This window comes from Zootoca vivipara, chromosome 3 (assembly GCF_963506605.1).
Source record: "Zootoca vivipara chromosome 3, rZooViv1.1, whole genome shotgun sequence".
NCBI lineage: Eukaryota > Metazoa > Chordata > Lepidosauria > Squamata > Lacertidae > Zootoca > Zootoca vivipara.
The window spans coordinates 92,734,689-92,747,128 of NC_083278.1; the positions used below are offsets into that span (position 1 = coordinate 92,734,689).

At 42.6% G+C, this 12,440-nt stretch overlaps 1 protein-coding gene across 1 annotated transcript in view; it reads left to right on the forward strand.

The window, feature by feature from the left end:
* The window catches only part of GPATCH2 (G-patch domain containing 2), a 106,179-nt gene that overhangs the window by 12,896 nt on the left and 80,843 nt on the right, over positions 1-12,440 (forward strand). Inside the window, exons 3-5 of the mRNA XM_035111346.2 lie at positions 268-329; positions 2,463-2,645; positions 3,360-3,439. Of these exons, the coding sequence (XP_034967237.2) occupies positions 268-329; positions 2,463-2,645; positions 3,360-3,439 (325 nt within the window). The remainder of the gene's footprint in view (positions 1-267; positions 330-2,462; positions 2,646-3,359; positions 3,440-12,440) is intronic.

The window sequence follows — 12,440 nt, forward strand, 5'->3', positions numbered from 1 at the left end:
TCAGCACCTCATTGCAGTCACATCTGGCTTACTGTCAGGGTCCCATTAGATTCCTGTGGTTTTATGTGCCAAAAATAATGTTCTGTAGTTAATGGAACTGGGATATTTGCAGTTTGATTTTTTAAAAAAATAAAAAAAATCATCTTATTTTCTTTTAGATTTTGTGAAGGCTTAAGTTTCATCTGAGTGCAATCTTGTCTCTTTAAAATTTTATGGCTGAGATATCAATTGCACTTTTGATCTGTTTCTTTCTCTCTGTTATTACAGCGAATCCAGCAGCCTGAGCAGTAGTGATGCTGGTTTGTTTACCAATGATGAGGGAAGACAAGGTACTGAAACAGTGCATTTTTGTTTCTTTGTGAAATTGGATCAGATTCAGTTCTGTAAAACACTGAACATTATTTCACAATTGGTTGGTTCATATCCCAGTATTTTTAATCTTTATGTAGGAAGCTTGGGGTTTAGTTCTTGCAGATTTTAAAAACGTAAAACTATTTATCAATTTAATAGTGCAATCTCTCTAATTTTAGACATTATTCTTGTGAATGAACTGTGATTTTCTTACCACATTTTGTGTAAAGGGGAAAAAAGATTGTGGAGACGTGACTTTTTTGAGGCATCTTATAACAATTGTTAAAAGGGACCCAGGTGGCTCTGTGGGTTAAACCACAGAGTCTAGGGCTTGCTGATCAGAAGGTCGGCGGTTCGAATCCCTGCGACGGGGTGAGCTCCCGTTGCTCGGTCCCAGCTCCTGCCCACCTAGCAGTTCGAAAGCACATCAAAGTGCAAGTAGATAAATAGGGACCGCTCCAGCGGGAAGGTAAACGGCGTTTCCGTGCGCTGCTCTGGTTCGCCAGAAGCAGCTTTGTCATGCTGGCCACATGACCCGGAAGCTGTCTGCGGACAAACGCCGGCTCCCTCGGCCTATAGAGCGAGATGAGCGCCGCAACCCCAGAGTCGGACACGACTGGACCTGATGCTCAGGGGCCCCTTTACCTTTACCTTTATAACAATTGTTATGTACTGCTTTCTTATTCTCTTCTATTAGGCACGTTGCTACGGCAGCATACACAGTTCAGGACAAGGGTTCAAATGCCTATATAAGGGCATGATTGGTCCTCTGTTATTGGGGCTTGGTCCTGGCTGCACCACCATCACAGCTGCTGAAGCTGGTGCTACTGCACATACAACTTTCAACTCTCATATGTGTCACCACTACATATTTAGGGCTAGTCATTTTGACTGGTCAAAGAATTGTCAAACATTTTAAATCATGAATTTATTAAAATTGCTGAGAGGGTGAAGTACGTTAATAATGGGGGGAAATGTATTGATTAACTCTTGTGAAGTAAAATATTCCAATCAATTTGGGAGAGGTCATAACTTGGTGGTCATGCAGAAGGTTCCAGGTTCTACGCCCTACATCTCTGGTTTAGAAACTCAGGCAGCTGCGTCCCTCCTCTTGTGTGCATCCTTCTCACATGATGTGTGCATGTTTTTTTCCATCACCTAAGTTCACAGTCACAGTTACATTTATATTTGTTTCCATTTGATTGATTTTCTCAATCGTTAATAAACATTTTTTAAAAAGAGTATCAAAGACTTTCAAGTTCTATAGGGCATTCCTTTAATCACAGGCTATATCACTCCTTTCTATCACAGTGACCTGAGGACAACCTGTTGCCACCATCCAGGTAACTCAGCCACTCTACAGTAGGCTGCAGATCCATGATGTCCTTTCTGACATCACAAACCAGTTGTGCCGCAGCAGCCATCATTCCTATACAGAAAGTAAAGCATGACTCTGGATAAAATCAAAGTGACATGAGCATAGATGCATACAAGAGTTTCAGATGTTGCTTTAGCAAAGTGCATAATTGTGTTTTACTTTTGATTTTTTTAGTTTCTAAGAGTCATTAAAATATCCCTGGACTCTTGATGTTTCCTGTGGTACTGTCATCTTTCATTTAAAAACAACTTTTTCAAAACTTATTTCTTAATGAACTTAATCAGATTAATTTTATTTGGTCACATCTGTTCATGATTGTTTCCCCCATTTATATACCATACAAATCATGAAATTAAGCTAATTATATACCATTATCAACTGCAAAGAACTGTTTTCACAGTTTTATTCTCCTTAATTCCCTGCAGGAGATTAAGGCTTGTTTTTGTTAGTGTTATGAATGCAGTAACTTAAATGGATTTCCCTGCCGTTATCACCAAAGGATTAGCTAGTTTATTATTTTCCAGATTTCTAAATTGGTTCTAAAACGTTGCACTTTATACCCTTTTATTGGTGGCAGTGCTTGTCATGCTAGTAAATGCCATGTTCCGAGCACTACAGTAACAACTATAGCATAGCAATAAAGGAGATACTGATTCTCATTAGGATTGGGCTTCTTTGGATAATAAACCTCAATCTCTCTTTTCTTAATGTAAGATAATGTTTGTTATCACAGGTGACGATGAGCAGAGTGACTGGTTCCATGAAAGTGAACCTGGAGGTGCCTGTGGGATCACTGGGATCATTCCCTGGTGGGAAAAAGAAGACTCTGCAGAACTGGAAAAAGAGTTGCCTGATCCAGTCTTTGAAAGTATCTTAACAGGCAGTTTTCCTCTGATGTCCCACTCAGGCAAGAGAGGTCAGCAACATTTTAACTGATCAGATTAGACATTTTGAAATTGTTACCCTTAAGAGATGACACTGGATTGTTGAGGGCACTAGGGGTTGTGGTCAGAATGTCTTACCTGTGTGTTGGTTTTTATGCACCCTAAAGCTTTAAAGATTAATTTCTAGCTGGAGGATTGTGATTGCTGGGAAAGTGGTCATTCCCCCTGAGTAGTTTCTTTGTAATTCTCAGGATAACTCACAAATGTATCATTTTAAAGGCATTTTGGCTGTATGCATGCTAGCTTTTCCGAGATTCGTAGGTGGTGCAACCTACATTGCTCATTTCCTGTCTCTATTTTTCCTTATCATTCTGTTCCATGATAATTTTGCAGATTTTGATGCTCTTCAATCCGTAATGGGGGAAAGCTAAAAAGGCTCCAAACAAAACAATTAACAGTGTGATATTTTCATATTTTGGAGTTACTTTTTTTTTGTGTGTATGTTGGATTCCATCATTTGCATCCTGCCCTTTGCCTGCAAAATATATTTTAATAAAATAAAAAAAATTGTCGTGACTTATTCAGTACTTTGCGAACGTACAGGATAGCAGATGTAATACCAACAAACAGCCATTAAAATATCTCAGACAAGGAGACAGGATCTTCATTCCTTGGATTCTCCCTTAACGATTGCAAATGTATTATTGTTGTGCACGTTTAAGCTGAGCTGAAATTTTGTTTTGTAGATTTCCAGACAAGGTTTAGTCACCTTCATGGAATGCCAGCAAGGAACATCAAAAAGGCTGCTGGGAATCTGACCACAATGGTAGGCTGGTTCTCATCATTTACAATGAACTGCATTTCCTCAATAAATTGCAACATTTTAAAAATAACTACTGGTTGTACATATGTGAAAATAATTTTCTTACAGGGTGCAAATCAAGGAGTGAGACCTGGTTCTTCTGTCATTTTTAATAGGGTAGTTGGGCTCTCCTTTCAGAACGGTATCAATTTGTTGAACACAACTTGAAGGTCAAACTGACAGCATTAAGTATAGTCTAGAGAAGCTCTCTGTGTTAAACTGATCTGCTTATCTTTTAATCTGGAAACACATCCTTAAATATTTTACCTCAAAGTCATTATTGATATAATATGTAGAAATAGGTTTAAGAAGTTTATACAGTGCCTGGATTACTAGATCAATAGACAAATTTAGAGCAACTTGATATCCTGTAGTGCCATTGTTAATAAAATAACTCTGTTGTACTGGAATCTGAGAATCCTTCTCAGAAGGTGGTAATGTAAGCCAAAAAACAGTATACATGACATTTAACCTTACCACATTCATTTGAAATTTTAGGATATAACTAATACCTGATAATCCTGGATCTCTACTTACTTGCTTGCTTGCTTGCTTGCTTAATACATGTACAAATGTGTAAAAAAAAGAAAAGAAAGGAACTATGGAAACCATTGTGGATAGCAGAGGGAAATCTTAAAATTCTTTGTTCAGAAATAGCAGGTCTAAGCTGAATAATCTACTTTAAAACCTTGGCCTGTGAACTTTGCCTTTAGAGGTAATGAATCAGATGAATGGTATCTAGTTGCTGGTTTCAAATCTCCCAATTTTTGTTTTTGGTTCACTGCTTGCTTGAGCATATCTGGGATTTGTAGCCCATTTTCTAGGCTTATTGCAATCTCACTCTGGTATTTTATAGAAGCTATTACAACTGATAGGTTAACTTCATGGTATTGATGATACATGGCTTAACCATGCTAAAAACTGCCTTCCCCCTCTAAATTGTAAAAAGATGATTAAGTTTCAATTGATGGAGATATACTGTATCTCTGTGTGTACATATAATGAGAGTTGTTTTCTGGTGCAATATCTCAGTTGTTAGAAACCCCTGTGGATGTTATAAAATTGTGCAAGAGAGAAATATTTTGGTGTTAAACAATTTCCAGAAAGCTGGGTATTTTTGTATTACGAAATGCTTATAGAAGACACCAGCCATTGTGTCTTTTTGTTTTTTGCTTTTACTGCTGATTTGGTTTGTGAATGTAAATATTTTTGTGTGAGTGATATGCTTTTATTATTCTCTCTGAAAAAATTGTAGAGAAAATATTTACTTGACAATTATCTTTATATCAAATACAGACTTTACAGAGGAAAGCCAGAATACTCTTATTGGGGGGGGGGGAATGTAATTGTTGCTTGATGTTACGAGTGTTTGGATTGCTGCAAATGCAATATTTAACTGTACTTTTCCATGTATAAGACTAGGTTTTTTTACTTTAAAATAAGGTTAGAAATCTGGGGGCGTCTTATACACAGATAGTACATATGCTCATTTTCTAAATTTGGGGTCCCCAAAAGTAGGAGGTGTCTTATATATGGGGGCGTCTTATACATGGAAAAATACGGTATATGGGAAAGATGAAATGGATACATTATTAGGCAATAATACACAACTGTATTGGGTACCATATTCCTGATTTACATGCAGCCTGACAGTCCATTCCCTCACCCCACCTCCTGCAGTCACACATTTGCCTTGGCCCGTCAAGACAGAACACATATGCTTATTTGTTACCAATGAGGAATTTTCAAAGGCAGTCTCTAAATTGCTGAAATCCATTGACAAAAAAAGGAGGGGAAAAAAAGGAATACCTATGACATCTGGTAATGCAGAACAAGAAGTAATTACTGCTATTAGAATGTTACACTGAAAGCAAAAGTGCTTTTAGAGAGATTAATTTCCAGAGCAAAGGAGAATACTGCAAATGCAACCCATTGAACAGAACTGGGATGATGACCTAATTCTTTCACTTTTAAGGTAGATGAGTTTGTGATGTCTGTACAGGAACACTTGCTCAATACCTATGAAGGGAATAAAGGAGGGAAAGGACACACTTTCTGGTGAGGCATAATCTGAGTGCCATGCCAGGTTGCAAGATGTATATGCATTGCACATGCATACCCGATTGTACAGTTCTGCCCAGCTTATGGTTTCCATATTGCTTAATAAAATTGTACTCCCAGAGATATTTTAAACTATGTACAATAGTTCCAGGAAACTGGAAAAGCTGTGGCTGAACAATGATCATTTTGGTTTCTGATAGAATTGGATGATTTGAATTGTAACAAAGCTGTTAGACATAAAATTATTGTTATTGCTGCTGCTGCTACTACTACTACTATTAACCAATACAAGGTAATTTGCAAAAATATCCACACAATTAAAACAAGATAAAATCTAGCATAAATAAAAATTACACAGTAACTTTCAGACAGGAGCAGAAAATTTTAAATTGCAAGGCAATCCTGCCTGCTTACTCAAAACTAAGTCTTATTGATTTCAATGGAACTTGCTCCTAGATGATATAGGATGACAGCCTGGTACACTCACTTGCACATCCCGAAAAGCCACTTCTGTGGGTTGGGAAATGGCATAGGAAGTGTTGTGGAGGGGTGCAGCTGGAGGAGATTCCATGGCAATCAGATCTCCTACCTAATATGAGGAAAAGTTAGACTGGTTCCTGTCAGGGATGCTTGGGAGATGTAGTCCAAAACCCTTGGGGCTCCAGCTACTTTGGACAACAACTCCCATCATCCTTAGCTAGCAGGACCAGTAGTCAGGGATGATGGGAATTGTAGTCCATCAATATTGATGGAACAATTTATCAGCATCTTCCCCACTGAGTAGTTAGTTCCAGTTACCCCTGGACAGAGGCAGATTTAGGGCAACTTGACCAGTTCTGTCACACTGGGCATTGAGCCTAGGGGAAGCTGCAGGCGTCACAACCATGATGTTGTGAATTGAGCAGAGTGGAAGGCAAGGTGTGTGTGTGGTATTTTGACCTCACACAGGGCACTGCTGAAATCTGAAAGACTAAAGCAGGGTCCCCAAACTAAGGCCCGGGGGCCGGATGTGGCCCAATCGCCTTCTAAATCCGGCCCGCAGACGGTCCGAGAATCAGCATGTTTTTACATGAGTAGAATGTGTCCTTTTATTTAAAATGCATCTTTAGGTTATTTGTGGGGCCTGCCTGGTGTTTTTACATGAGTAGAATGTGTCCTTTTATTTAAAACTAGTGCCATTCAGCCCGTTTAATAAACGGGCGCTAGAACATTCGGCTTTTTTCGGTGGCAGCGGTGCGTGGGGGGCTTTTATTCCTTGTCTAATTGATTGTTCCTCCCCCCTCCCTTTGATCCTTAATTTATCCCTAATTTTCTCCCCCCTATAGGGTGGCAATGACCAGGGCCAGAATAATCCTGGTCAGACCATGCAGGCCCTAAAAGCAAGAGGAACTCCATTTTCTAAATCTCTCTGCCTCTGATAGAAAGTAAACCAGACAGCACTTTGCACACAGGCACAGCATGTTTGCACATCTAATGCAAAGATCTAACCACACACAGCACTTCTAAGAAATTCTAGCATAAACCACAAGAGCAAGAGGATGTAGCCCACCGCAAATTATAAGTAGAGCACAACCACAATTGTGCCTGTAAAATTCCGCATAGACACGTGTATGAAGGTACCAGGTACATAACGCCACCTAGTAGAGTTGGGCGGGTGACTTTGCATCTTGGGGTGCTCTCTCTTGATTGGTTGATGAAGTACTGCAGAAAGGCTGATCTTCACTTCACTCTGTCAAAAAGGTATAAAAGCACTCTGTGTATGCCCATGGGTTGGGCAGAATGAGAAACTCATTCTCACTGCCACCATTTATTGCAATAAATGTTTTAATAAATCTGTTTTATAATATGTACAACTGCCTGAGATTTCGTCTGGTCAATTTGGGAAGCCAATCATCCATATTACATTTCTGGTGTCCTTACATTTCTGGTGCCGTGACTCGGATGAGGGCATTTCCCTGAACCAGAGGCAGTCCCCTTTTGCCCCACTGGACAGGGCGCAGATTCCTAACGGCGCCTCTGGTCTGGTGCACACCGGCAAACTTTTTCCGGAGGATCAGAGGTGGCCCTTGGGTTTCCATGCCCTGGACGAAGAGGCAAAAGGACCGAGGTTGGAAGGGAAGAACAGGAAAAGCCGGCTGGGGTAAGTAGAAAGGGAAAAGGTACCTTGAAGGGAATTGGCCCCCTTTAATGAGGGGAAGGGAGATCCTGATCACATCTCCAGCGTGTTGGTAGTACTCAGTTAATCAGAGGTCAACTGGGGAACCAGGCGCTTTGGGTAAAAGGCAAAGGGAGGAGGAAAATGTGTATGTTAGTAGTCAGTAGGGAAGAGGTCCCTTGACAAACAGATACTTAGGAAACAAGGAAAAACTGGGAGGTAGAGTGTGGTAAAGTGTCCAATGCATGGTATGTGTGGCAAAGTTTGCAGTGCGTGCTGTGAATGAGGGGATACTTTACAGGGCCATAAATGGGAGGAGTATGGTCAAGAGGAGGGAAAAATGTGATTTCCCTAGAATTCATGATAGATAAATTCAGAATGCTATAAAAGAAATTTAATTTACAAGTCCTGCCAACAACAAGTTCAGGAAAAAAAAAGGTGGCGTCAACCAGTATCCCCCCCCCCCCGAGAGAAGAAAGGCATTGTGAGAAAGAAGATGAAGAGAAAGGCAGTGGTTAAACAGCAACAAATAATGGCTCAAGGACCAGTGAGGAACCAGAAGGGGTTCAAAGGTCACTGGTGAAGGTCAGTTGCTAGGACGGAGATGTCTCGGTCAATGTAAAAGAGGACGGAAGAGTGTTCGGAGAAAGATGGGACAAGGGGGTCCCAGCAGAAGAGAGTTCGTCGGTTTGGCAGGCATGGCAAGGAGCCGTGGTCAAGGTGACCTAAGAGTTACCTGCATCTGGACTTTGTTATAAACATAGGCACCCAGTATTCTGTTTTTAAATATCCTTGAAACAGCACCAAAAAGCCAAAAGAAGCATCAGACTGATTTTATGCCTAAAAGGGCTGTACAAACAGACAGCGGAGGATTGGTTCAGAAAAATCATCTCTGGAACCTTTAAAATGCTATTCACCACACTAGAAATGAGGCTACCGCCGCACAGGATACTGACAAAATGCCAGTAACGGTGCTCAGAAAATGTTTTCATATGCTTCAGCTGGCTTCAAAAGAAAAGAAAAGAAAAATTATGTACTTAAGTAGTTCACAACGCAAGAGACAATAGATTTTATTTGAACAATTAAAATCTTTTCCCCAAGTCCTGTTGGAACTGTGCAGACTTTAGTTTTTGGGGAAACTTACAAGAATGGGGAAAAAGAGACATTTGAGTCCTTCAAAAAGCAAACTACGTTTAAAGGGTTTAACCCTCCTACCTGCAACCCCATTTCATATGTTTTTGTGACAGCAACATGTTGGAAAATTTGTAGAAGTGCATATTTTAATGAAATGAATGTCTGTCAACTAAAGAATTCAGGATAAGGTAGAAGGAAGTTATACTGAATTGAGATTTGTGTGTAAAGACATTGTTTGAATCTAACACTACGTTGGAAGACAGGCTGCAACATCTCAATAACTCTCAAACCTCCGGCAGAGATGTGTGGCGTAACCCCCCTTATTTGGTTACACAAGCGATTCTGCATGATTTGTATTTGCACAACTTGTTTTCTCCTGCAACCTGCACTTAGAGACTGTGGCTGTGCCTGGCTGGTGGTGTCCTTACACCCCACCACCCGTTCCCAAACCCCAAGCCAAAGTCCCCCCCCTTTTTTACCTTTACAGCCCGGGCTCGGCTGGGGGGTGCGGGGGGTATTTCTTCCTTTACCCCCTCCGAAGCTTGTGTTTGGAGTGCGGATCCCTCCCCACCCTGTTTTCGCGCGCTTTTTGCGTCTGCCGTTTGGTTCCGAATTTTCCCCCGTCAATAGCACTGCTGCTGCCAGGGCCCAGTGGCCGAATTCTGGCTCCTGGACGGCCTGGGCGGCTGCTCCGGGGTGTACGCCCAGTTTTTCGGGGTGGGTTGGGGATGGCTCCCGCTACTTTTGTTGGCCTCCGCGGCTGTTTTTCAGTCACCTGCTGCGTCCGGGAGGGAGCTTTGCTGTCCGGGGGGCTTGCGCCCGCCCCGGCACTTTCTGAGGGTCCCGCGGTTGGCGCTGAGCATTTGGTGGCCTCCCCGTGCCTTTCCTGGCCGTTCCGGCCCAGCGGGGGTCTCCCAGTTGCTTGCACTGTTTGGGCCTCAATTTCGGGCCTGTTAGTGAGGAGAAGCCGGGGCCTCAATTTTTTGGTCATCCCGGCTTCCTCCTCAGGCCCTTGGGCACGTTGAGAGAGGGCCTGCTCCTGCCTTCCACCTGGTGGCCTCTGTTTTAACTGCTTATTGAGCCAGTGCAGGGCAGAGGGGTGGGGTGTGAGGTGGGGAGAGTGTGTGTGTGTGCGTGCGTGCAGTCTCTGCGTCCAATCCCTGTGTCCCTGGGGCACATGCTCAGTAGCGTGGAAAACGGGAAACAGGGAATCTGGACACAGAGACACAGGGACTTTATTATATAGGATGCATCTCTGGGTTATTTGTGGGGCATAGGAATTCGTTCATATATTTTTTTCAAAATATAGTCCGGGCCCCCCACAAGGTCTGAGGGACAGTGGACCGGCCCCCTGCTGAAAAAGTTTGCTGACCCCTGGACTAAAGCTTGCCCCTGCCCCAGCAGTGGGGCAGACTCTGATGAGGGCATTCTTTACATTTCTCTTTCACCCCCTTGTTCTTTCTCCATAGAACAATTAGGGACAGTCCAACTGAAGCAGGCATCTGGTGTTATATTTGCGACATTTCTCCACGGTCCCTGATGCCCTTTCCATATAGTAATACCATTCAACTGTGGCATTAGTCTCATACATCAAGTAAAGGGGGAAATGTTAACAGTTATGCCCTGTTACGGCCCGTTAAGGCCTCCTTTCTGACCACTTCTCGGTTGCGGCTATGTGCACAGGCACACATATTGAATTTGCATAAAATGGTTGTTGCCTATATATCTCTTCCAGAAAGTGGTAGAGAACCCACTGTAATTAATATTTCTGGTCAAGCTGGTTTGATAAAGTGTTGTTTGTTTGTTGTTATATAATTCACAACATATAAATACAATATAAAGGTAAAAGGTAAAGGACCCCTGGATGGTTAAGTCCAGTCAAATTCAACTATGGGGTGCGGCGCTCATCTCAGCTTTCAGACCAAGGGAACTGGCGTTTGTCTGCAGACAACTTTTCTGGGTCATGTGGCCAGCATGAACACCGTGACAGAAGCCAGAGTGCATGGAAACACCGTTTACCTTCCTGCCACAGCAGTACCTATTTATCTACTCATGCTGGTATGCTTTCGAACTGCTAAGTTGGCAGGAGCTGGAACAGAGCAACGGGAGCTCACCTTGTTGCACCAATTCGAACCACCAACCTTACGATCAGCAAGCTCAAGAGGCTTGGTGGTTTAGACCACAGCGCCACCCGTGTCCCTTAGATACAATATGAATACATAATACATAATAAAAACAAGGACTTTAAAAAAAACCACAAACCAATAAACGGCCCACCTCCTTCAACAAACACATTTTAAAAGGGTGTAAGATATTAATCAGCCAAAGGCCTGGTTGAAGAGGAATGTTTTCGCCTGGCGCCTAAAGGTATATAATGAAGGCACCAGCTGAACCTCCCTGGGGACAGCATTCCGCAAACACAGAGCCACTGTAGGAAAGGCCCATTCTCCTGTTGCCAGAAGCAGGGGACACCCTAAGAAGGGCCTCAGATTGTGATCTCAGCGTCTGGGTAGGCTCATAGGGAAAGAGGTATTGCAGTTCTGAGATGTTTAAGGGTTTATAAAAGGTCAAAACCAGCACTTTGCCTTGGGCCTGGAAACTAATTAGCAGCCAGTGGTCAGGCCAGGATTCGTGCAATATGCTCAAACCATCTTGTCCCAGTGAGCATCCTGGCCACCAAATTGTGCTCTAGCTGAAGTTTCCCAATCATCTTCAGAGACAGCCCTAGGTATAACACATCACAGTAGATAAGATAGAGGTTACCAGAGCATCTGGTTAGGCTGACCCTATCCAGATAGGGGCACAGCTGAGCCACCAGCTCAGCTGATGGAAGGTACTCTATGCCACCTGAGGCCACTTGAGCCGCAAGTGACAGCAAAGGATCCAGAAGTACTTCCAAGCTGCGCACTCACTCTTTTAGAGGGAGTATAACCCCATCAAGAGCCGGCCACCTCCCATCCATCTGGTCTTGGGAACCACCCACTAACTGCATCAGTCTTATCTGGACCGAGCTTTAGTTTGATGGCTTTCATCCAGTCCATTTCCGAGGCAATGCAATGGTCCAGCACATCCACTGCCACACCTTGAGATATAAAGGAAAAGTAGAGCTGTGTGTCATCAGCACAGGGGATAAAATCAAACTTCACACTGAAGTTCCACACTGCACAGGTTCATTAGGAAGGACCATTTCTGTAAGTTTGGGTTTCTGTTTCAAAAACACCTCTTCAGCAAAAGAAAAGGTGTTTGATGGAGAGTGGTTTGGATAGTGTATTAGTCTATTTTTGAAGGGAGGAGTGAGGGGATTGCAGGAAATAAAGGTATCCCAACAGTAACTTCCTGTTTAGGAGATGATCAAGACCAGGGCCAGACATTTCTGTTTGGAAGCCTCAATTGCATGCTGTTGTATACAGTGATCCATATGTTTGCATGCTGGACAGAGAATACCGGTAGTTAGCTCCTACTGCTCCAGTAAACTTCTGGGAGCAAGGAAAGTAACTCCAAAGTAAGTTAGTAATGTTTTCAAGGCTGATCATGCATGTACCTAGTACAGCAAGTCCATATGTGTATCCCTAAGTGAAATATGAAGTTTTGCACTCCCCTCCACTTTTTTGCCCA